The sequence below is a fragment of the Oryctolagus cuniculus genome, chromosome 1 (genome assembly GCF_964237555.1).
Source record: "Oryctolagus cuniculus chromosome 1, mOryCun1.1, whole genome shotgun sequence".
Lineage (NCBI taxonomy): Eukaryota > Metazoa > Chordata > Mammalia > Lagomorpha > Leporidae > Oryctolagus > Oryctolagus cuniculus.
The window spans coordinates 195836057-195862606 of record NC_091432.1 but is presented as its reverse complement, the minus strand read 5'-3'; the positions used below and the strand labels follow the sequence as shown (position 1 = coordinate 195862606).

General features: G+C 42.3%; 1 protein-coding gene across 4 annotated transcripts in view; it reads left to right on the top strand.

Annotated features, from left to right (window-relative positions):
- Positions 1-25356, top strand: part of RIGI (RNA sensor RIG-I) — a 66529-nt gene extending 41173 nt beyond the window's left edge. For all 4 annotated transcript variants that reach the window (XM_002708040.5, XM_051844796.2, XM_051844798.2 and 1 more), the window contains 6 exons: positions 404-552; positions 4056-4146; positions 4585-4755; positions 6206-6357; positions 19763-19906; positions 24258-25356. In XM_002708040.5, coding sequence (XP_002708086.1) covers positions 404-552; positions 4056-4146; positions 4585-4755; positions 6206-6357; positions 19763-19906; positions 24258-24554 — 1004 coding nt within the window. In that variant the 3' untranslated portion in view covers positions 24555-25356. The remainder of the gene's footprint in view (positions 1-403; positions 553-4055; positions 4147-4584; positions 4756-6205; positions 6358-19762; positions 19907-24257) is intronic.
- Positions 25357-26550: the final 1194 nt, after the last annotated feature.

The following is a 26550-nucleotide window of genomic DNA, read 5'->3' as shown; positions in this document are numbered from 1 at the left end:
GGTGGAGGATTAGCTTAGTGAGCCACGGTGCTGGCAAGCCAAATTGTTTTAATATTAAATTCATGACCCTTAATCTATTGACTTATTTTCCTATTTGTGGAGTATTTTTCTTTTGTTTTTCATATTCTAAGCAATATTACAATGGACATCCTTGGAGATATCTCATAATTTTATAAATGTACTTTTGGCTCAAATTCCTAAATGTAGAATTATTGAAATTTAAAGGATGTATATACTTTGTGTTTTGATATTGACATTTACTCTCCTGAAAGTTGTATCTGTTGGTAGTTATAACTTAGAAAATTGTAGTCAAAGATTGAGAGATTGATTGAACTATAAAGGTCACAGCATATTCTAGATTTTTAGAAATCACAAGTATTTGTAAAATGTTCCTCATTTACAGGAAAGGTGCAGGAACTAGAAACAGTTTCCATGGATCCCAGCAATGAGAATCCTAAACTCAAAGACCTGTACCTCATTTTACAAGAGGAGTACCACGTCAATCCGGAGACCAAAACCATTCTGTTCGTGAAAACCAGAGCCCTTGTGGACGTAAGTCTTGTTTTCCTCTGGAGAACAAATCGACCCAGTACTGCTTGTTGGAAAGATTGCGTTTTTCTCACTGCTCTGCATGTGTGGGTTGGTTTCTGGGTCCTCACTGTGTTCTGATTATATTTGTTTGTCCTTGCACTGGACTTCATCGTCTTAGTCACCCTAGTTTACGCACCTGTAGAGCAAGCACATCATCCTCCTTTGTGCTGTTTCTCAAGGTTTTTATTTCTAACCGTTCCGTGGGTGTGTGATGTACGTCACCAGCCTTTTACTTTGCATCTCATTAATGACTGATGCGACTGCGCTGCTTTCACATTCTTACTAGCTCATCGGTGTCTTCGTTGGTGAGGGGTCTGGATCTTTATTACCCATTGTTAAGTGAGTGGGTTATCATTTGGTGGGTGAATTTTTGAAAGTTCTGCTTATATTCTGAAAGAGAAATCTCTGCCAGAAGTGTGATTTACAATTATCTTTTGGCCCATGGGCTGTCTTTTCATTATCTTAACAGATTGAAAGTTTTAAATTTTGACAGAGTCCAATGTATCAGTTTTTCTTGATTTTGCCTGTGGTAGCATAGTTAAGAACACTGTTTACCTGGGATCCTGATAGAAGTTTTATAGTTTTACATTTTAATTTAGGTCTATAATCTACTTTGAATGAATTTTTGTATCAAGAGTGAGGTATGTGTTGAGATGCATTTTTTCCTTTGTGCATTTAGACATATAATTTGCCAGCACTGTGTGTTGAGAAGACTGTCTGCTTCATTGCAATGCTTTTGTAACATTAGAAAAATCACACTAGTGTATTTGCATGGATCTGTTTCCGGACTCTTCCATTTATCTATACATTTATCCTTTTGCCCATCCCACTCTGTATTGATAACCATAGCTTTATGGTGAGTCTTGAAATAGAGTGGCATGACTCTTCCAGCTTTTTATTTTAGTTACATTTCATTACTTTTCCATACACATTTTAGAATCCACTCATCTACGTATATGAAAAAGTTTGCTGGGATTTTGTTTAGCACTGTATTTAATCTGTAGCCAAAACTAGGGGGAAATGACATCAATACTGAGTGTTCCAGTCCATGACTGGAGTATAGTCTTCATTGATGTGGGGGTTCTGTGTTATTTATGTTCTGCTGAGTAACACTTTACCCCACAATTTAGAGTCTGGGAACAACAGACCTTTATTACAACATCCAAGGGTCACGAATTTGGAAACAATTGTGTGTTTCTGACTCAGGGCCTCTGCTGAGGCTGTAATCAAATTGTTGCCCATGGCTGTAGTCACCTCAAGGCTTGCCTTGGGAAGATCAGCTTTCTAGCTCACTTCATGGGGCTGTCGGCAGGACTCAGAAGATATGCTCCCAAGTTCACTCAAGTGAGCTTCTCCACAGAGCTGCCTGTAATAAGGCAGCTGGCTTTCCCTAGAGTCAATGCTCCAAGAGAGATTGAGGGAGAAAGTGTTGAATTTGAAAGCCACAGTTATAAGTTCATCTTGAAAAAAACATCACATCATGTCTATTGTATTTTATTCATTAGAAGCTAGTTAGTAAGTTGAGTTCACACTCAAAGGGAGGGGATTACACAGGGATCTGAATCAGGAGATGGAGATCATTGAGGGCTTCCTTAGAGGCTACCTGTCACATCTTTGGTTTCTTTTTATCAGTTTTTTGCTCATTTTTGGCACAGGGATTCTGCACACATTTTATCTAGATTTTTTTTTAATACATTTACTTTTAAATTCAATTTCCATAAACTTTTTTTTTAAAGATTTCTTTATTTGAAAAGCAGAGTTACAGAGAGGCAGAGAGGCAGAGAGAGAGAGAGAGAGAGAGTCTTCTATCCGCTGGTTCACTACCAAAAGGTCGCAACGGCCGGAGCTGCGCTGATCCAAAGCCAGGAGCTTCCTCTGGATCTCCCATGTGGGTGCAGGGGCCCAGACACCTGGGCCATCTTCTACTGCTTTCCCAGACCATAACAAAGAGTTGGATTGGAAGTGGAGCAGCTGGGACTCGAACCAGTGCCCATATGGGATACCGGCAATGGAGGCAGCAGCTTTACTCACTATGCCACAGTGCCAGCCTCACTGTTAATTAATTAATTAATTTTTTTTTTTAAAGATTTATCTACCTGAAAGGTAGTTAGAGATGGAAGAGGAGAGAGAGAGAGAGAGAGAGAGAGTGAGTGATTTTCTATCTGTTGGTTCACTGGCCTGATGGCTGCAATGGCTGGAGCTGGGCCAGGAGCTCTGTCCCGGTCTCCTAAATGAGTAGTGGGGCCCAAGCACTTGCAGCAGCTGTGAGCTGGATTGGAAGCAGAGCTGGGACTCAAACCAGTGCTCTGATATTGGATGTTGCCATCAAAGGCAGTGGCTAAACTTGCTGCATTACAATGCTAGCCCCTAAGTATTAATATTTTGGTGGTGGTAAAAATGGTACTAGGGGCTGGTCCTGTGGCATAGTGGGTAAAGCTGCAGCCTGCAGTGCTGGCATCCCATATGGGCACTGGTTCGGGTCCTGGCTGTTCCATTTCCAATCCAGCTCTATGCTATGGCCTGGGAAAGCAGAAGAAGATGGCCCAAGTCCTTGGGCCCCTGCACCCATGTGGGAGACCTGGAAGAAGCTCCTGGCTTCCGACTGGTGCAGCTCTAGGCGTTGAGGACATCTGGGGAGTAAACCAGTGGATGGAAGACCCCTCTCTCTCTCTCTCTCTCTCTGCCTCTGTGTCTCTGCCTTTAAAATAAATAAATCTTTAAAAAAGGTACTAAAAATTTCAAATTCCAATTGCTCACTGCTAGTGTATAGAAATATAATTTATGTATATTGATCTTGTGTCCTATAATCTTACTGAACTCATATTTCTACACAATCAATGTCCTTGACTTTGTATTTTTTTTTTTAACTTAAAAAACACAACTTGGAGGGCCAATGCCGCGGCTCACTAGTCTAATCCTCCGCCTTGCAGCGCCAGCACACCGGGTTCTAGTGCTGGTTGGGGCGCTGGATTCTGTCCCGGCTGCCCGTCTTCCAGGCCAGCTCTCTGCTGTGGCCTGGGAGTGCAGTGGAGGATGGCCCAGGTGCTTGGGCCCTGCACCCACATGGGAGACCAGGAGGAAGCACCTGGCTCCTGCCTTTGGATCAGTGTGGTGCGCCGGCCATAGTGGCCATTGGAGGGTGACCCAATGGCAAAAGGAAGACCTTTCTCTCTGTCTCTCTCCCTCACTTTCCACTCTGCCTGTCCAAAAAAAACCAAAACAAACAAACAAACAAAAACAAACAAACAAAAAAAAACACACACGCAACTTGGAGATTAAATCATATTAGGTCACAAAGATCTATTCCATTACAGTGAATTATTGCATGGAGTTTAATTCCAAGAACTTTTTTCCCTCATGTTTTTCAGTCTGAAAACTGAACAGTTTTTCTTTTTGCATATGTTCCAATAATTAATAGAGGGTTGACAAATGGAGTCCAAGTGATGATTGCTTTTTCTTTTTAGGCTATAAAGAAGTGGATTGAGGAAAATTCTAAACTCAGCTTTCTAAAGCCTGGCATATTGACTGGACGTGGCAAAACTAGTCAGACTACAGGTATTTATATAGAGAGAATTAAATTTAAAATGTCATGCATATATGGATGTATATAATATTAAAATACCATAATATCTTTTTAAGGCTTGTATCAGTCAGAGTTCAACCAGAAAAGCAATACCAGTGGGAGATTCAACATAAAGGGCCAATACTTTTTTTGGGATAACCTTGCTAAAGTCACACAACTAGTAAGGACAAGATTTCAACTTGGGCACTCTGGTGGCAGAATCTAAGCTGTTAGAGGTCACCCTACATGCCTTTTCTAAAGTAGGCATAGGAATAGACCCTGTAGCCCAGGGTTGTTGTGACATTGTGAAGATAAAGCACTAATAACAGTATTTGACATGTAACAAGCATTATGTAATTGCAAGCTACTTTTGTACCAGGGGAAAGTTCCATCTTTGGTGAGTTGTTTAACTCCCTCTTCCTCTGATACAGGAATGACCCTTCCAGCACAGAAATGTGTACTGGATGCATTCAGAAGCAATGGAGACCACAATATTTTGATTGCCACCTCAGTTGCTGATGAAGGCATTGACATTGCTCAGTGCAATCTGGTCATCCTGTATGAGTACGTGGGCAATGTCATCAAAATGATCCAGACCAGAGGTGAGAGCAGCTTCGATGCCATTCCTCCATCTGTAGACTTCTCCTCTGATTTGCAACTGTGTTGGTCTTTTGGCTTTTCTCCTTTACTGAGCTGTGGCTGTGTAGGTGATCAGTGGCACAGTGGACTCTGGAATCTTGGCCCTACATGTGACTGACCTGGACAGAATGGGTGGTGTTGACAGTCGTTCTTGTTCTCAGTGATACTGCTTATTTGCCCAATGTGGACTGAGATACTTACGAAAGGACAGTTCCAGTGTGGGCTGAGGCTTTGCAGGTCACCGTGTAGATCGTCCCCGGTTGTGCTTGTGGTGCTGGTGGGCTCCTTGTATTCCAGAAGACGTATTTTGGAGTTCTTCTGTTCCACCTGGATTAGATGTCTCTTAACAAGTTTCTCCTCCTTTTTTCCTTTCTTTTTTCTAAGAACAGCTGCCACATGACTTTCCCCAAAAATCAGTTCTGAGCATCTCATTTCCTTGTATAGAAACTCCAGTGGCTCCTCAATTCATTTAATGTTGACTTACTTATTTGAAAGGCTGACTTAGACTCTCCCAGCTGCTGTTTCACTCCCCAAATGGATGCAATGGCTGGGATGAGGCCAAGTCAAAGCCAGAAACCTGGACCTGCATTCAGGTCTCTCACATGGGTGGAAGGGGCCCCAGCACTTGGACTGCCTGGCGCTGCTTTCCGGGCACATTAGCAGGGAGAAGGGTGGGAATGAAGCAGTCGGGCTCCAACTGGTGCCCATATGGAATTCTGGAGTCACAGTGGCAGCTTAACCCACTGCACCACAATGCTGGCCCAGTGTTGAATTTTGCAAATTTCACCTGCTTTCCAGTCTTATCTCCTATTCTTCCCCTTGGTACAGTATCCGTTTCAGCCAGTTCACCTCATCATTCACTGAGTGTTAAAGGAGTTGCTTGAGTGCTACTATGCTTCACTTTCCTTCTTCTCCTGACGTCATAGCACCTGACCCTAATTCCTCCGGCTGGCAGCAGTCTCTCTTTGAATGTCCCATAGCCCTTTATAGTTATCCTTGCAATAGAACTTAACAGTTTTCCACGTATGTTCTGGTGCTTGTGGATATATCTTATTTCTGCATTGCCTAAAAGGCTCTTGAGGGAGGATATACTTATTTATCTTAGAGCCTCCACAATGTAATGCTGAGATTTTGTGTTGCTTTTCTTTAATTGGAGTTTTTGGCAATATGACTGTCCAGTCACACCATGTCACTGCAGGCCCTGAGCAGCCTACTGTGGACTCTCGTTTTCCCTCATGTTTTATATGTTGGGCTCATGCCACTGTTGAACAGCTCAGCTTCCTTCCTACAAAGTTGGATTCAGTGAAGTAAAGTTAAATTTTAGAAATACCTCTATCCCTTGGTTTACGTATCTTCAGATTATACCAGAGTTTTAAAGCAAAAACACCAAATAAGAAATTTATTTCCTAATAGGCAGAGGAAGAGCAAAAGGGAGCAAGTGCCTGCTTTTGACTAGCAATGCCGATGTAATTGAAAAAGAAAATATAAACATGTACAAGGAGAAAATGATGAATGAATCCATTTTAAGACTTCAGACATGCGATGAAGCAAAATTTAAAAAAAAGGTAAGTCTCTTCATCTGTGTTATTCTCTCAGCATCTTACCATGAATAACAAACATGGGGTGTGTGAGCATGGTTGGTACCTTTTATCATATTGCTTGCAGTGGCGTTATTAGAACAGTAAGTTTATGCTAAGTTTCAACCTGTAGTGGACATCAGATTCATTCTGTTTTAAACTGTCCATGAGATTACAGTAAATGAGGTAAATTTCCCTAGGGCTGATTCCTCAAAGTATGTTTTTAGTTCTATAAGGCAAACTGAGCCAGAACGGCTCCTTAGTTGACATTTCATGTTAAGGAACTGCACTGTAACGCTGCAGGAAGCTTAGTCTCCTCTGCAGATCTCTGTCTCACATCTAGAGTCCTTAGAAAAACGCTGCTGTGCAGGTGTTGAGATGCCTGTTTGTAGCTGTGGACAATAATGTATGCCTTGGAGAGGCACACTCGTTCTCATCAGCCTCTTGGTAGTGGCCTTTGTTTTGCTGTAGTTCCCTTGTTATGCACAGAGTCATGACATTGAACTGGAGAACGCAGAATTTTGTTCAGATCCTTTGCATACCATTTGATCTCGCAATCTTTGGTAGCATTGAGTACTGCCAGTTCTGGGGGAGAACTTTTCCCACCAGGGATCAGTGATTCAAAGGCAAGCTCCTCCATTTCCAAGTGTGACCTTGGCAATCATTGTCTTTTAAATTGTCAACCTCCTCGTTGATGAAGATGGGAAAATAATGGTATTTAACTTACAGGGCAGATAGAGAATTCAGTGAGAAGGAAGGCTTGCTTCGCATAGTAGCTGGTATAAAGTAAGTGCTAAAAATGTGAGCTTGAGGCCTAGTTTAACTTCACAAAGAAAACTGCAGCTCAGTAGACCAACTTTATGGTAGCCATAACTTTCAAAAGGCATGATCTCTGTGGTAGAAAACGTATTGAGAAGCAGTGCTCTAAAACACACACTTACTGAGGGCAAAGTTGCAACTTTATGTCAGTGTTGACTCAGGAAAAGACTTCTTACTCAAGTTTAGAGACTAAGCTATCTAAAAGCACATTGCCAGTGAGAATTGCAGGGAAGTTCTTCAGTTCCTCTCTAAATTTACTGAGGATCGAGTTCTATTTTCCTTGAGCCACTTCTTCCCCACTTCGTGGACTCTAAGAGTGTTGACAAGAAAGACTTGAACAGCATACTGAGATTGAGACACCGTGGTGTAATTTCTACATCCTCCACTGAACAGCAACTTCCTTAGACTCACATGGGACAGAAGCAGTCCAGTAAAAGTCTGCTGAGGAGGACGGAGGCTGGACCAGAGGCAGACATTCCTGTGTAGCCAGCACAGGATAAGCAGTAGGGAGAAGAAAGCCGGGTTATCTAGCTGTTGAATTGGGTACTTCCTAGCAGATGGGGTTCCCCTAACACTCACACATTGAACACAGGCAGAGACGATCAACAACGAGGCGTTGTCCCGAACAGTGTAGCTGGGAGTCAGTGGTTGTGGGGAGCAACTGGGAGCAACTCGGACTAGATTAAGTTACTGGAATTAAGACTTATTCTATGCATCTGCTCTCCCACAATATGGCGCTGAGAAGGGAGAAACAGCTTCTACACAGCTGCCTCCAGTTCCACCAATAAACTGTAGGACCTGCTGCTGATTGGAGGAGAGCAGCGTACTTGGCGTGTGGGCAGCCGAGTTGGGATTGGCGGAAGAGGACTATAAAGTAGGAGAGAGACGGCATGCACCAGGAACATCTAAGGGGAACATCTATCTGAAGGAACACCTGTGCAGCCCCCGAGAGAGCCGGCCGGCGGTGTGCCGCTCCCCTGCGGAAGTGGGGAAAGTGGCCAGGGGGAACCGCCCTTCCACGGAGGTGGAAGGGACGGCAGCCAACCCGGGAAGAACCAGCAGCAAACCCGGGGAGGGCCGAGCAGACAAAAGAACAGCGCAGGGTCCTGTGTCGTTCCTCCACGAAGACGGGGAGCGACAGGTGGTGCTGGTAGCTCTGTGACAGCCTGGAGTCTCGTCCCCATCCCTCTTCCACCAGACTGCAGCCCAGCTGCTCTGTTGAACAGGGAGTTTTTTCCTTCTAAAGATGTGGTAGGGAGAATCTACGTGGCCCTTGGGGTGAGAACCCTTTGCATTTGGAGAGGGCCTGGGGGTTGGGTCTCTGCGTGTCGGCTTTACAGGAAGGAAGAAACCACAGAGAAGGAATGAGTGCTTCTCACTCATTCATGCGGTGCTTGTGAGGGCGATCCGATGGGAGACGGGGTGCTCTGTCCCAGCTGCGTTACCCATGGCAGTGTGTGGATCGCCTGCTGTCACTGTAGCAAGGGGTCCCTGTGGGGTTCTCTGGTCAGTCTGCAGCCATCGTGTCTGGAGATGGTCCAGAGGGATCCAGGAACCGATTTCTGCGATGGAAGCCTCAGGACCTGGTGGTATTTCAGGGTATTTTTGACCATCTGGTTGTGAAGTGTGAATCTGCACCATAATGAGGAAGCCCACTTTTCCTTCCTCGTGCAGCCCAGAACAGACAGGAATAAAGCAAAGTTCATGTTGAACAAAGAGCTTCCCCCAGGATGCGCAGGTCAGGATGGGGTCCTGAGGTTTAGCTTTTCTCTGCCTCAGTGCCGGAGTGAGGCTTTGTTTTCAACCACAGGTTGCAAAGTCACGTGGAGGTCACATGCGGAAGCGGACCTCTTTACCCAGTACTGATTTAGTAACTAGTCTTCAGCATAACAGTAATAGCTTGAACTTAGGATTGATATCTATTGTCTATTGTACCATTTAAAATACTTGAGATTACTAGTATTTGATTGCTAATTAAACAGTATTCAATAGAAATGAAATTTAAAAATTTTGACTGCCAGTGGGGCAAGCTATATTTTTGCCTTCTTTCTTAGTACATTTCCTTCCCCCCAACCTGCCTTGAATATTAATTAGAACCAGAGAAAAGAAAAGAAAATTGCTCATAGGAAAATGTATAATGTGTAACCCAGGCATTTCAGTTCTAGAATTTTATGCAAAGGAAATAATGGGATAAGTGCAAATAATGTAATAGTTTTCCAACAGGAAATACTGAATTGAAACAGATGTCAGCTCTTTATTTTTACAAAAGCAAGATAATTTCAGGTGGCATAGGGTGGGGGAATAAACATAGGGAAAGTCATATTTTGATTGTCTTTCTAATAAAATTCTACACCGAATTTTTTACATAAATCAAATTTTACTTGCCTATATGAAGTGCTTGAGTGATCAGTATTTTCTGTGAATGATAGTGAGCAGTCAGGAGACAGAAGGAGGCGGGAGAGTTGCATTCACAGTAACAATAACTGCAGTCACGCATGCCAAGCGCTGACTCTCCACCAGGCCCCGCAGAGGCTCTGCTTGTCGCAACACACCCTCCAAAAATCTATGCGCTAGGGTGCCTACGTCATTCACAGGAGGGAAACTGCAGAGAAAGCCTCCGAGTAGATCACGACTCAGTGAGGCTTGGAGCTGGAAGAGTCCATCTGTGTAACCACCACATCTGAGCCTCAGCAGACAAGTCGGAGGCATAAATCAGGACAGCTACAAGAATTTTACTGAGAACTTAACTTCTGTGTTGAATTTTAAATTAGAAGTTAAAGCAAAAGGAACACCATGTTCTTGAAATAAATGATTGTTTTATTTTATTTTTAATTAGTTCATAACAGATTCAATGTGACTTGTAGATAGTTTTTTTTAAAAAAAAAAAAGATTTATTTACTTATTTGCAAGTCGGAGTTATACAGAGGAGAGGCAGAGAGAGAGAAAGAGGTCTTCCATCCGATGGTTCACATCTGAAGCCAGGAGCTTCTTCCAGGTCTTCCACACAGGTGCAAGGACCCAAGGACTTGGGCCATCTTCTACTGCTTTCCCAGGCCATAGCAGAGAGCTGGATAGGAAGTGGAGCAGCTGGGTCTTGAACCGGCACCCATATGGGATGCCGGCACTTCAGACCAGGGCGTTAACCCACTGTGGCACAGTGCCGGCCGCATAGATACAGTTCTAAGAACATAATCTGTTTCTCCCTCCCTCTCTCCCTTCCTCTATCCTCCTCCTTTCTCTTTTTCTTTAGTTTTTTGAGATAACAATTTTTTTAAAGATTTATTTATTTGAAAGTCAGAGTTACACAGAGAGAGGAGAGTCAGAAAGAGAGGTCTTCCTTCTGATGGTTCACTCCCCAATTGACCACAATGGCTGGAGCTGCGCCGATCCGAAGCCAGGAGCTTCCTCCAGGTCTCCCACACAGGAGTAGGGGCCCAAGGACTTGGGCCATCTTCTACTGCTTTCCCAGGCCACAGTAGAGAGCTGGATTGGAAGTGGAGCAGCCTGGACTCAAACCAGAGTCCATATGGGATGCCAGCATTGCAGACGGCAGCTTTACCTGCTACACTGCAGCTCTGGCCACGTGAGATAACATATTTTAAATTTACACTGCAGTAAAAAGGCTTCATACTTCACCAAATAAGAAGTATTTAACAAGTAAAAAGCAAAAGACCCTAGTTTAGTAGGAACATAGACATTGGCTATAAATAATAATTGAATGGAAAAATGACCATTTCACCCATACACAGTCAACTTTAGTCACAGACCATTAAAACTATAATAGTGTAACATTCTTAACCATTGGTTTGACAAAGGTATAAAACTATCTTTGCAGCAAAACTGATAGACACACATTTCTTTCTCTTTTTTGTTTTTTAAATTTTAACTCCCACCTGTAAGAGAGAACATACGGTATTTGTCTTTCTGGGTCTGGCTTATTCCACTCAATATCATGTCCTCCAGTTGCATCCATTAGGCTGCAAATGGTAGAATTTCTTTTTTATAGCTGAATAATATTCCATTGTGTATATATACTACAGTTTCTTTATCCATTCATCTGATGATAGACAACTTGGTTGGTTCCAGATTTTGCTATTGTGAACGGTGCTGGCACAAGTATCTGTTTGATAAATTGTTCAAGTCTTTTGGGTATATGTCCAGTAGTGGGATTGTGGGATCCTATGGCAAGTCTGTTTCTAGCTTTATAAAGAAATCCACACACTGTTTTCCACAGTGGCTGCACTAATTTATATTCTTACCAACAGTGAGTAAGTGTTTACCTTTCCCCACATCCTCGCCAGCAATTGTAACTCCCTGTGCTTTGGATTTCAGCTGTGACAAGTGAGGTGATATCTCATTGTGGTTTTGATTTACAATTCCCTGATGGCTGGTGATGTTGAGCATTTTTTTTTTGTATATTTATTAGCCATTTGTATTTCTTTTGAGAACTACCTATTGAAGTCCTTTGCCTATTTCTCAGTAGGATTGGTTGGTTTTATGTTGCCGCTGATATTTTTGCGATCTCAATTCTTTGTCACAGAGGTGCTTTGCAAATATTTTTTTTCATTCTGTTGGATTTCTTTAATCTGTTGATGATTTCCTTTTCTGTAAAAGCTTCTGAGTTTGATATAGTCTCGATTATTTTTGCTTTTATTGCCTGTGCTTTGAGTCTTGTCCAAGAAGTCATCCCCTACAGCAATATCTTGAAGTGTTTCCCCATGTTTTCTTCCAGCAACTTTATAGTCTCAGGTCTTAAATTTCGGTTTTTGATCCACCTTGAGTTGATTTTGTATATGGTGAGAGGTATGGGTCTAATTTCATTCTTTTATGTACCATTTTTATTCATTTTATGCACCATTGGTTGAAGAGATTATCCTTTACTCCACTATATGGTCTGAGCACTTTTGTCAAAAATCAATTGGCTGTATGCATGTGGATTAATTTCAGGGCTCTCTATTTTGTTCCATTGATCTGTGTATCTGTTTTTATGCCAGTACCGTGCTGTTTTAATAACTAACTTTGTAGTGTGCTTTGAAGTCAGGTTTTGTGATGCTTCCAGCTTGATTTTTCTTGTTCAGGATCGCTTTGGATAGTCTAGGTCTTTTGTGATTCCATATGAATTTTAGGATTGGTTTTTCTAATGATGTAAAGAATGTCACTGGTATTTTGACAGGGATTGCATTGAATCTATAGATTGCTTTAGGTAGTATAAATGATACTGATTCTTTTGACCCACGAGCAAGAAATATCTCCACTTTTCTGTGTCCCTGATGATTTCTTTCATCAGTGTTTAATAATTTACATTGTAGAGATCTTTCACTTCTTTGGTTAAATTTATTCCTAACTGATTTGTGTGTGTGTGTGTGTGTGTCTAATGTGAACTGGCTTTCTTTCTTGCTCTTTCTGTGAGTTCGTTATTGGTATGCAAAGAGCTATTTTTTTGTTTTTTAATATTTATTTGAAAGGCAGAGTTATAGAGAGGCAGATTCAGAGAAAGAGGTCTTCCATCATTGGTTCACTCCCCAAATAGCTGCAATGGCTGGAGCTGAGCCAATCCCATGCCAGGAGCTTCTTCCAGGTCTTCCATGTGAGTGCAGGGGCCCAAGGACTTGGGCCATCTTCTGCTTTCCCAGGCCATAGCAGAGAGCTGGACTGGAAGTGGAGCAGCCAGGACTTGAACCGACACCCATATGGGATGCCAGCACTGTAGGCTTTATTTACTATGCCACAGTGCCAGCCCCATCTTGGTTTTTTTTTTTTTTTGTATGTTTATTTTGTAACCTGCAACTTCACTGAGTTTGTTTGCTAATTCTAATAGCTTTTTGGTGGAATGATTAGGGTTTCCATATACAACATCATGTCACCTTCAAACATGGGTGTTTTGACTTCCTCTTTACTGATTTTGTTTCCCTTTCTCCTACCTAATTGCTCTCACTAAAACTTCCAGTACTATATTGAATAAGAGTGGTGAAAGTGGACATCCTGTCTTGTTCCAGATCTGAGGGGAAATGCTTTCAGCTTTTCCCCATTCAGTATGGTAGTGGCTATTGGTTTGTCATATATAGCCTTTATAATTTTGAGAAATCTTCCTTCTATACCTAATTAAGTGGAGGGTTTTTATCATGAAAGGGTGTTGAATCTTATCAAATGCTTTCTCTGCATCAATTGAGAAGACCATATGGTTTTTGTTCTTTATTCTACTGATGTTATTTATGACATTTATTGATTTCCATATGTTGAATGACTTTTGCAAATCCCACTTGATTGTGATGTATGATCTTTCTAATGTGGTTTTGGATTTGATTTGCTATATTTTGTTGAGAATCTTAGCATCTGTTTGTTAAAGATATAGGTCTGTATTTTCATGTTGTGTTTTTTGTTTTGGTATAGAAGTGATGCTGGCCTCATAAAAAGAGTTTGGCAGAGTTCCATCCTGTTCAATATTTTGGAATACTTTGAAGAGTATTGGAGTTACTTCCTCTTTGAATGTTTTATAGAATTCTGTAGTAAAGCCATCAAGTCCTGGACTTTCCTTGATAGAAGATTTTTTTTTCTAATATTTTATCTGTTTGAGAGAGAGAGCTACAGAGGGAGGGAGGGAGGGAGGGACAGAGAAAGGTGTCTCATCTGCTGGCTCACTCCCCAGATGGCCTCACTGGCCAGAGCTGGGCTGATCTGAAGCCAGGAGCTTCCTCTGGGTACCCCACCCAGGTGCAAGGGCCCAAATACTTGGGCCACCTTCTACTGCTTTCTCAGGCCACAGCTGAGAGCTGGGTTGGAAGAGGAGCAGTTGGGACCCAAACCAGCACTGACACAGGATGCTGGGGCCAAAGGCAGAGGTTTTGGCCCACTACACCACAGTGCCAGTCCCGATGGAAGACTTGATAACTTCTTCAGTCTCACTGCTTGTTATGTGTCTATTTAGGTTGTCTGTATCTTCTTGATTTAAACTTGGTTACATGAATCCAGAAACTTATCCATTTCTTTGAGGTTTTCCCGTTTATTAGCATATAGTTCTTCATAGTAGTTTCTGTTCCTTTGTATTTCAGTAGTGTCCCTTGTAATGTCTTTTTCATTTCTCTGAGTTTTTTCTCTATTTCTTAGTCTGGCTGAAGGTTTATCTATTTTGCTTATCTTAAAAAAAACTTTTCTTAATTTCAATTTTATTTCTGCTCTGATCCTCACCATGTTTCACCTTCTGCAGATTTGGGGTTCTTATTTTTCTAAGTCTTCATGATGCATCATTAGATCTTGAGACATATTTTCTTATGTAAGTACTTAATGTTATAAACTTCCCTCTTATTTTACTGCATTTGCTGTATCACACAGGTTTGATAGCTTGTTTTCATTTTCATTTATTTCAAGAAAGTTTATTTTCTTTTTAATTTCTTAAGTGACCCATTGATCATGTAGTAGCGTGTTTAATTTCCAAATATTTATGAGTGTTCTTTTCTTCTTGTTGTTAACTTCTCATTTTACTCCTTTATGATCTGAGAAGCCTCATGGAACGATTTGTCTTTCTAAATTTGCTGAGACTTGATTTGTGGCCTAATATATGGTCTCTCCTAGAAAATGCTACATGTGCTGATGAGAACAATGTATATTCTGCAGCTGTTAGGTGGAATGTCCTGTAAATGTTAGGTCCATTTGCTCAACAGTGTGTCAACTCCCATGTATCTTTATTGATTTTTTTGTCTGGATTATGTGTCCATTGATGAGAGTGGGGTGTTCAAGCCATGTCCTATTATTTTATTGGAGTCTGTCTCTCCCTTTTGGTCTAATAGTATTTTCTGTATATATGTATTCTGCATATAAATTTAAGATTGTTATGTCTTTTTGCTGAATTGAACCTTTTAACAAAATATGTCCTTCTTTACCTCTTTTGAAGGGATTTGATTTAAAGTTTTTAATCTGATCAGGATAGCTATGCCTGCTTATCTTTTTCCAACCCTTTATGTTCAGTCTGTATGTATCTTTGTGAAGTGAGTTTCTGTGTGCAGCATATAGTGGTGGCATGGTTTGTTTTTATCTCAGCCAACTTAAGTCTTTTAGTTAATGATTTTAATCCATTTTACATTCAAGGTTAGTATTGACATATAAGAACCTGTCCTTTCATTGAGTGGATGATTCTACCTGCTCTGTTAAGTGTATTTGGTGGTGTCATGTGTTTACTTTTTTTTTTTTTTAAGATTTATTTATTTTATTGAAAAGGCAGAGTTAGAGAGGGAGGGATGGAGATCCTCCATCCGCTGGTTCACTCCCCGAATGGCCACAACTTCCAGAGCTGGGCCTGACACCAGGAGCCAGAAGCTTACTCCGGGTCTCTTATGTGGTTGATAGGGGCCCAAGCACTTGGGCCTTCCTCTGCTGCCTCTCCAGGCACACTAGCAGGGAGCTGGATCAGAAGTGGAGCAGCTGGGATGTGAACTGGCACCCACACAGGGTGTCAGTGCTGAAGGCAGCTTAACCCACTGCACCACAGTGCTGGCCCCCACATTTTGAATTTTTGATGTCCAGTTTTACCTCTTTCTATATTGCCTTCCTCAACATATTAATGTGGTTATTATTTTGTCTTCATACTATAGATTTGAATAATTACCTCATTTATAATATTAGAACATTCTCAGTTTTCTTAAAAGTATTTTTACCAGTCAGTATTCTACCTTTGGATATTTTCTTAATCATTTTGGATCTTTCAGTTTTAAAAACTCCTTTTTAGCATTTCTTGTAAGACAGGCCTGGTGGAGACAAATTTTCTCAGCTTTTATTTGTCTAGGGATGCCTTTCTCCCTCCTATCTAAAGGACAGCTTTACTGAGTACAGCATTGTTGGCCAGCAGTACTTCTGTTCTGTCAGAGTCTCGTCTCACTCCCTCCTGGCTTGTAAGATCGCTGCTGAGCGGTGAATTGGAACACTCTCATGTATTGGATCATTCTTTTCTTTTGGAGCAGACATGGTTGAAGTGAATCGGACTGGTGACCTCTGATCATCTTGTATCTGGTAGTTTTATGTTTCTCTAGGTTTGGGAAATCTTTTGTTACTATTTCTTAGAATATGCTTTCTACCCTTTTGGCATTCTCAAGTTCCTCTTGAACCCCACTAACTTGGCTATGTTTTTCTCCCAAAGTTCCTGTAAACTTCTTTCATTTCTTTTTTTCTTCCTCCTGTGTATTTAAAATAGCCTATCTTTAAGATTACTCTTTCTACTGCTCGATTTGCTCTGTTGTTGATGCATTGTATTGTGTGTTTAATATTGGTTGAGGAATTTTGCTGTTGAGTATTAAATCATTCTGGGGCCAGCACAGTGGCATAGCGGGTAAAGCCGCCACCTGCAGTGCCAGCATCCCGTATGGGTGCCAGTTTGAGTCCTGGCTGATCCATATCCAATCCAACTCTCTGCTATGGCCTGGGAAAGCAGTAGAAGATGACCCAAGTCTTTAGGCCCCTGCACCCACTTGGGAGACCTGGAGGAGGCTCCTCCTCCTGGCTTTGGATTGGCCCAGCTCCGGCCGTTGTGGCCAACTGGGGAGAGAACCAGCGGATGGAAGACCCCACCCCCACCCCCGCCTCTCTTACTCCCTCTCTGTAACTCTTTGAAGTAAATAAGTCTTAAAAAAATCATTCTTCTGTGTTCCTTTAACATTCATTGAATTTCCTTAAACAACTTTTTTTTTTAAATTATTTGTATTTATTTGGAAGTCAGTTACAGAGGGAGACACCGAGAGAGCCCTTCCATCTGCTGGTTCACTCCTCAAATGTCCACTATGGCCATTGCTGGACCAGGTTGAAGCCAGGAACTTCTTAGTCAGGGATCCAGACACTGGACTTCTTGCATTGCTTTTCCCAAGCCATTAGCAGTGAGCTGGATCAGCAGTGGAGCAGCCGGAACATGAACTGGCACCCATATTGGATGCTGGCATCATGGGCAGTGGCTTTACGCACTATGCCACAGTGCCAGCCATAACTATTTTAAATTCTTCATCTGAGCATTTGAAAGTTTCCTTTCCTATGTGGTTGTTTTTTGGCACCTATTCTGTTTATTAAGCGATATCATTGTTCCTTTAAAATTCTTGGTGCTTCTTGGTGTACACTGTTATCTGCAGACTGAGAGTAGCTATTTTTTCCAGTGTTTATAATCTGGCTTGCTTTGTTACTGTCCTTCAAGAAATCCTAAGCACTTTTCCCCTGAGGCCTGTGGACACCATTTCAGCACTAGATGGTGTCCTACATTAAGGTTTCCTACAAGTTCACTATTGATGTCCTGCCAGTGTGCCAGTGTTTCAGTCTCAGAGGTGCCCCTAGCTCAGATTCGTCCCAAATCTGCAGTTGTGGTGTTCAGAATGAACCGGAGAAGTGTCTAAAAAGTGAGTAGTTTGTCCTTACCGGTGGGGCCGGGATAGGACGACTCCTAGTCCTAGCCACTAACGCAACAATGCTGCCAAGACCAGCACAGCACACGTATGAGACCAAAGCCTACGCTACACAAATACTCTCTGCTGATGAGGAAGACTTAAAGCCCAAGGCTGCTGAGGTGAGCCAGGTGAGGCGACTGGAATATACATCCAATCAGCTGGGGGCACCATGCTCCATTTGCTAGGGGGCAGTTCCAGAATCTGTCAAACTGGTCTGGGGGCAGGGGCTCTGTCCAGCACTAGTTTTTAGAGTGGCTGGCCTGGTACTGGCTTTCAGGTCTAGTATCTTGATTCTAACTCCCTGAAGTGGGAGGCTGTGCTACTTGGGGGGAGTGATGCCACAGGCAACTCTTTCCTTCCTGATTTCATGTATTTTTTATACCAAAACCAGATATTAAGGTTTCTCATTTGGTTTTCTATGTCTTGTGCAGGTGACTTGGCATGTTAAAGCTGTTCATATTGGTGTCTCTGTGGGGAGACCATTGCTAGAGCATCTACTCAGCCAACAACTTCCTCTGTCCTGCTGTCAATGATATTCTGTCTTGAAAAAAAGTGGTTCTAAAGCTTGAAAGCTTTTGTCCTGTATCTTGAACATCTTTGCTCATCTCAATTTTGGCATCCAATGATTCTCTCTGCCCCACCTTCATTTAAGTTGAGATCTGATTCCTGATATTTAAAATGATTTTTTAAATAAAAATTGAGAGCTTTTCATATTATGAGACACTGAGTCTTATCCCAGTTTCCACATACTTTGGCTGACATGGGTGGGGCATGGGCCATAGTTTTTTTCCTTTGCTTTCCCCTGTAGTGTTTAGCTGCTGTGAGCCATTGTCTTCTAAAACTCCTCCCTCCTGCGTGGCTACTATGTTTAGGTCCTAGGCCAGGGGAGAGGAGGCTTTCCCTGAAACTTTGTCTGCAGCCATAGGCAATTGAGGTTGCTGATTTCTTCAGCTGCAGGCTGGGGTCTAGCAGGTGAAGAGAAAAGCCAGGGCCCTAACCACATGATTCCTAGCTGACCGGCATTCCTCTCTTCCCACTTCAGAATCTTAGGTTTGTTTTACATGTAATGCAAAGGATTCCTAGTTGTAGCCAAGGCATAAATTTTTTTTTTTTTTTTAATAGGCAGAGTCAGAGTCAGAGAAAGGTCTTCCTTCTGTTGTTCACCCCCAAATGGCTGCCACGGCCGGCACTGCGCTGATCTGAAGCCAGGAGCTTCCTTCTGGTCTCCCATGTGGGTGCGGGGCCCAAGTACTTGGGCCATCCTCCACTGCCCTCCCGAGCCACAGCAGAGAGCTGGGCTGGAAGAGGAGCAACTGGGACAGAACTGGTGCCCATATGGGATGCTGGCGCCACAGGCAGAGGATTAGCCTAGTGAGCCACAGTGCCCGCAGTTGTAGCCAAGGCATAGGTTTTGAATTAGAATACAGTCACTGGGGCCTGAAGCGCTGGCATCCCATATGGGCACCAGTTTGAGACGCGGCTGCTCCACTTCTTATCCAGCTCTCTGCTACAGCCTGGGAAAGCAGTAGAAGATGGCCCACGTCCTTGGGCACCTGCACCCACATGGGAGACTCAGAAGAAGCTCCTGGCTTCGGATCAGCACAGCTGTAGCCATTGTGGCCAATTGGGGAATGAACCATTGGATGGAAGACCTCTCCCTCTCTCTCTGCCTCTCCAGTAAAATAAATAATTTTTGAAAAAAAAAAAAAAAAAGTCACCCTGTACATCTGTTTGACGTCCGTGTTCTTAGTGGTGGAAGGGGAGGACAGAATTTCTAGATGGTAGGGGCTCTTTCTGCTATTGTTTCACTCACGCAGTTTGTCTGAAGTGGGGCATAACTATGGCCACAGCAGTCAATGCATATATCTACTTGTAAAAGATTTTACAAGCTTGATAACCAGTACAGTAGACAGCATGATTATCTTATGGATATTGTCAATGCTTTTAAAGTATCTTTGATAAAGAAATTGAAAGACTACTTGGAGACAACAGTTAAATATCATTAACTACCAATAAAATAATCTATGGGATTTTTAGAAATAAAACAGTCTGGTATTGTATGTCCATCTAAGTTGTATATGAATGACCATGTGTACGCATATATCTACACATGTATGCTAATAATACTCAAATTTATGAGGTTTTTGTTCTTTTGCATGTAGCTTCTCTGTATACAGACTGGTGAAAAAATCATCAGAGATAATCAACAAAACTTCAAACCTAAACTTGATAAGCAAAATAAGAAACTGCTGTGTGCAAAGTGCAAAGCCTTGGCATGTTACACATCTGAGATAAGAATGGTAAAGGTAAGCATCTTCTTGCAAAGAACCTGGTCATGTTTGAGCACTAGTTCAAACTGTTAGTGACATATTTATATTACTATCACTACTTCTGTTATGCTGTCACCCATGTATTTAAGTAACAAGAGTAAAAAAACTCAACCTTCAGAAATAGTATTTGGTTGCTTTCGAGCAATGTGAGCAAGATGGCTGACTCTAGGTGCCTGGTGTGCTTCCTTGCACAAAAAAGGGCCAAAACTGAGCATTTAAAGATGCAACAGAGATGCCTCTATGCACAAAGACACAGGATGGCTTTTTTTTCTAAAGAGGTAGAGACAGAGAGGTCTTCTATCTGTTGGTTCACTCCCCAGATGGCTGCAACAGCTGGAGATGCACCAATCAGAAGCCAGGAGCTTCTTCTGGGTCCCCCACATGGGTGCAGGGGTCCAAGGACTTCGGCCATCTTCTACTGCTTTCCCAGGCCATAGCAGAGAACTGGATAGGAAGAGGAGCAGCCTGGACTTGATCCAGCATCCATATTGGATGCCGGCGCTTCAGGCCAGGGCATTAGCCTGTTGTGCCACAGCATTGGCCCCAGAATGGCCTTTTAAAGCAGGGAAGGATGCAAGCAGCACCTACCATCCCCATCTCCCCAGTTGAAATTAACCCTGCCTGAACCAGGACTGGAGTGTCTGTGGTGGGGAATGGGTGAGCAGCATGTCTGTAGTGGTCCCCACTAATGCCACGGACACCTGACACATTTGCTGCCAGAGGAGCCTGCTAAGGAAATAATTTGAATTACCTAGAGGGAAAAAGGCAGCTAACTAAAGACTTACTGAGATATGAGAGTACATTGAAATTAGGAAGATAATTCTTGTTATTAATGAGAGATTCGGCAAAAGGATAAAAGAATGAGAAATAATTCAATAAGCTGGGATAGGTGGTGTGGCTCAATGGGTTAAGCTGCCATTTGGGATGCCCACATGGCCAGTTCAAGTCCTGGCTACTCTGCTTCTGATCCAGCTCTCTCTTGATGCACCTGAGAAACAGCAGCTCAAATATCTGATTTCTTGTCACAGATGTAGATGGAGTTCTTGGGTCTTGGCTTCAGTGGCCATTTGAGGGATGACCCAAGGGATGGAAGGTCTGTCTCATTCTACCTTTCAAATAAGTCTAAAAAAATTTAAAGTTAATGGAATTTAAAAAAGTTTGAAGCCATGATGATGAAGCCATGATCAGGCAGAATTTGAGCCTTTTGAAATAACCCAATCATAAAAAGCATCAAGTAGAAACACATTTAAAAAAGCAAGGAAAACCTTCAAGATGTAGGAGACACTGTTAACCAGACAAGCCTTCACATTATGGGTGTTTCAGAGGGGAAAGCAGCATAAAAAACCATTAAATTATTTACTGAAAACTTTCCAAATCTTGGCAAAGATATAGACTTCCAGGCCTAGAAAGCTCAAGTGACCTCTTAGATTCAACTGGGCATCCTCTCAAAACCCAGATGAGGTGTCAGCTTATCTTAGAATGGCTATTACAAAAAAGGCAATAAATAAATGTTGCCAAGGATCTGGACAAAGGATCTCGCATTCACTGCTTTTGAAATGTAAATTAGTACAGCTATTATTTAAAATGGTCTAGAGATTCATAAAAAAATAAAAACCACCATATGATCCAGCTGTCCCACTACTAGGTGTATATATATGTGTGTGTGTGTGTGTGTATATATATATATATTTATTTATTTATTTATTGAGGAGGCAAAGAGAAAGCTCTTCATTCTGCTGGTTCACTCATGAAATGTCTGCAACAGCCAGGGCTAAGCCAGGCCAAAGCCAGGAGCCCGGAGCTTCTTCTGGGTCTCCCATGTAGGTGCAGGGTCTCAAGCACTTGGGCCATCTTTGTCTGCTTTCCCAGGCGCATTAGTAGAGAGCTGAATTGGAAGAGAAGCAGCCAGACATGAACTGGTGCCCATATGGGATTCAGGCACCTCAGGCAGAGGCTCAACCTCATGTGCCGCAGTGCCGGCCCCCTACTGGGTATATTTTCTACAGGACATAAATCAGTATATCAAAGACATACCTGCATATTCATAATAGCCAAGAAACAGACACACCAAGGTATGTGTGGATAGGTGAATGGCTAAAAAAAAGTGTTGGGGCTGTGTGTCTGTATAAAGAACATGGGTAATTCAGAGTTTGTGGGAAGAGAACTTATTTTCCATGAATGTACTTTGATGTACTTTTATATCTATTATATTAGAATATTATTCTACCATGAAAAGTGAAATCCTGTCATTCCCAGTGGCATGGAGGGGACTGTGGGACATTATGTTAGGAGACAATGTGCCAGAGCCCGAAAGATCAATACTATATTGTGTGTACACTAAAGATGATTTAATAGAAGCTGAGTACAGAATAGTGATCACTAAATATAAATGCAGGGGAAGAAGTCGGAGAACAGATATCAAATATAGTGAAAAGGAGTTTAGTGTTCCCCAGTGTAGCAGGGTGACTGCAGTTTACAATTACATTTCTTATAAAGACCTAGAAGAGGTGTTTGAAGGTTGACCCTGCAAAGAAGTGATATTTGAGATAGAAGTCAGACACAACATGCATGTTATCAGATTGTCACTGTACCCTAGGAATGTTATATAAATCAAAAACTGTCACCACTTATATAGCCATTAAAAACAATGGTTATGCTCAATACGAGGTAGTGTTCTCAGAGCCTGAACAGATAAGTGATCTTTAAATAAGAATGGTAAAATCTGCAGTGTAGCTGGTAGTAATGTAAGATGTTAGCACTTGGGCAAAGCGGGCCAACAGTGTACAGGAATTTGCAGTGACTGTGCTGGCTTCGGCAGCACATATACTAAAACTGGAAAGAACTTGCAGTGACCACTTTCTAAGTTTTCTGCAAGTTTACTCTTAAGTAAAATTTATTTAAAAACGTATCACACTTATATGTAGAATAAAACACTGCTTGAAACCTAATGGTAATTTTTGAAAAATCTGAATACAAAACTGTAAATGTTGTTTATAGCTCTGTAAAACAGCAGCAGCACCACCACCAGAAAAAAAAATTCAAAGTCACATATATATTTTCCACCTGCTATGCCATGACACGGGCCCCCTACGTCTGTATAGAAAGAGGAAATATGCCAGGCCGGCGCCGCGGCTCACTAGGCTAATCCTCCGCCTAGCGGCGCCGGCACACCGGGTTCTAGTCCCGGTCGGGGCGCCGGATTCTGTCCCGGTTGCCCCTCTTCCAGGCCAGCCCTCTGCTGTGGCCAGGGAGTGCAGTGGAGGATGGCCCAGGTGCTTGGGCCCTGCACCCCATGGGAGACCAGGAAAAGCACCTGGCTCCTGGCTCCTGCCATCGGATCAGCGCGGTGCGCCGGCCGCAGCGCGCCGGCCGCGGCGGCCATTGGAGGGTGAACCAACGGCAAAAGGAAGACCTTTCTCTCTGTCTCTCTCTCTCACTGTCCACTCTGCCTGTCAAAAAAAAAAAAAAAAAAAAAAGAAAGAGGAAATATGCCAAAATATGAAAATATTTTAGTGATGTGATTCCACATGGTTTTTCTATTTCACAAATATTCTTTTTGGGATATGGCTTGCTTTATAATGAACACAAAGTACATCTGTATTTTTAACATACAGCAGTTGTGGGTTGGCTTTTTTTTTTTTTTTTAAATTTTTTGATCAAAGTTTAGAAAGTTTCCTAAAGTTGAAAGTCAGGTGTCAGTCTGCCACTGCCCATGGTGAGCAGGTGGAGTTGGGGGTGGGGGGGCAGTGATGTGGCATTACTTTCGGGTCCTGTTTGGTCCTCAGAGAGTTGCCATGGGTCCCCCTGGACCCACAACATATTGGGAGGGATGCTGGCACCTTCCCTCACCCTCACCCTCACCCTCACCCTCACAAGTCTGCATGTTTAGCTCTTGACAATCTGGACAACTTTTCCTATTGAAAATGGCCCTCTTAAGATATGCTTTGCTGAAGGAGCGGTAAATTGGAAAATGTTCCCGTGCAGTTTACCGTGGACAGCAGGTGGAACCCGTGTACACATCCGTCCCTGGTCCCCTTTAGATGTTGTCGGCCCTGTGCATTTCTTCCTGGTTACCTGTGTACTTCCCGGTCCTCTTCCTCTCATTTGCCCCCCCCCCCCCCCGGGGCACCTCTCTACCACCTCCTCCCCACCAGCTTGGTGGCTCCTAATCTGGCTTTCAGATGAGTATTTCCTTCTCTCTCCAGGTCTAACACATGTAGGATTTCATGTGCGCCTCATTTTAGATTACTCTGGGGCTTGTGGGTTTTTAGATCAGTTACATACTGGTTCTAATGTTCTCTGTGTGCATTTGACCCCCTCATTTTAGGATTCCCATTACACTGTGGTTGGAGAGACTTTTAAGAAGTGCTTTGTGACCAGACCACACCCCAGACCAAAGAGTTGTGGGGATTTTGACAAGATAGGGAAGATATTCTGTGCCAGACAAGACTGCAGCCATGACTGGGGAATCCGTGCAAAGGTCAATGCTTTTGAGATTCCATTAATCAAGATTCAGAGTTTTGTGGTGGAAGACACTGTGACTGGAAAACAGATGTGTCCCTCAAAGTGGAAGGACTTTAATTTTGAGAAGATACCATTTAATCCTGAAGAACTGTCTGAATGACCTGAGGGCCTCAGACTTCAACTATAGAGAATAGGCAACTTTAAAGAAATAAGTATAATTGGCCATGGACTGCTGGTACTACTTGGAAGATATTTTACATAATGCTGACCTAAATATCACGTAATTTCACTTACTGTTTAACAGATTGAACTGTATCAGAGTACTTACAGCTTATGGAAAATGGAATTAAAAGATGTTTGTTTTGGTGCAAAAAGTTTTGAAATCTGCTTTCAAGGAATGTTCAAAAAATTCATGGATAATGAGAACTATACATGGATTTCAGGTTTTTTTCGGCAGCAAAGCATCTTTTAATTCCGTTTTTGCAAGAACGTTTTGTAATATCCTTGTACATGAAAAAATGTGAGTGAGTCACAGTATGAATACTTAAAAAAAAGATATTTAATTTTTCCTAATCTTCTTTAGAGCCACTTGCCAATGAAGAGAGTACCCCACCAGTACACGATGGGGTGGATGAACGGAACGCTGAAAGGTTTTCCATTCCACTTTCTTAACCTACAGTAAACTGGCTTTTACCTTGATGTGTTGAAATCATTCTTGTCAAGGACTCCAGTGACTGTGGTTGGCAAATCCATTTGGTCACGTCTTGGTCCTACTTGATGTCTTTGCTGTTTGTGGCCCAGGTGAGTGCCCACTTCTTAGAACTGTCCCCTGGCTTCTCTCTCAGATCTTCCCCAGTCTTATAAAATCCCTTAAATGTAGATCACTCCAAGGGTTCAATATATATAACTAAATACTAAATATAACTAAATAAATATGTATGTACAAGAGATCTTAAACTTAATTCCATTTTCTATGAAAATTTATTTTGGTCCAAAAAATTTTGAAATCCTTGCATATTTGGGGCCTTAAAAAAGTTATGCATGTATTTGAGTTTTTGGTATCAACATAAATCTTTCTCTGCCTTGGAAATAATCTTTAAAAAAAAAAAAAAAGTCTTCCATCTGCTAGCTCACTCCCCAAATGGCTGCAAAGACCGAAGCTCCACTGATCTGAAGCCAGGAGCTCCTTCCAGGTCTCCCAGGCTGTAGCAGAGAGCCAGATTGGAAGTGGAACAGCTGGGACTCGAACCGGTGCCTATATGGGATGCCAGCACCACAGGCAGCAGCTCTACCTACTACGCCATAGCACTGGCCCCAACTTTTTATTTCTACATGAGCCCTAGAATAGTTCCATGTACCTATGTTCTCTGAGTAGTAATGTATAGCATGGTAATCTTGAAACTGTATAGTAGAGAGCTTTCAGTGAGAACACAATGATGGGATGATTACTGAAGTTCCTTGTGTTCTTTTAGTTTACTCTTACCACGCGCTGTTGATTTCCTTTATTTTACCATTGTTTCTTTTGAAGGTCATCTAAAGCCATTTTCTAAAATGGCTGATGAACACTTGGACTATCTTGTTCTCAAGTCACTCAAATTATAATGATGAGGCTGTTTGATTTGGCTTTCCTTTGTACATAAAAAATTGAAACATGGGGCTCGGATCAGTGCTGTGGCATAGCAAGTAAAGCTGGCACCTGCAATACTGACATCCCCTAGGGGGCACCAGTTCATGTCCTGGCTATTCCACTTTCAACCCAGCTCCCTGCTGATGGCCTGGGAAAAGAAGCAGAAGATTATCTAAGTGTTTAGGCCCCTGGCATTTATGTGGGAGAGCTAAAGAAGTTCCTGGCTTTAGCCTGGCCATTGTGGCCATCTGGGGAGTGAAGCAGCAGATGGAAGATCTCTCTGTAATTCTGTCTTTCAAAAAAAAAAAAAAATTGAGACATGTATCCAAAAGACATTCCTCCATCACTCAGCAAGATTTGCTGATGCTTCAGAGAGAGCTTAGTTTTTGGGTTTTCAGACATGGAGATGGGGCTTGAGCTTTGTTATTTACATCCAAGGTAACATCTACAGTAACTGTAGGGGCTGCTAGAAATTTAAACATCTTCCTAAAACAGACTCAGAATAGTTGTAATTCACCAGGACCATTAA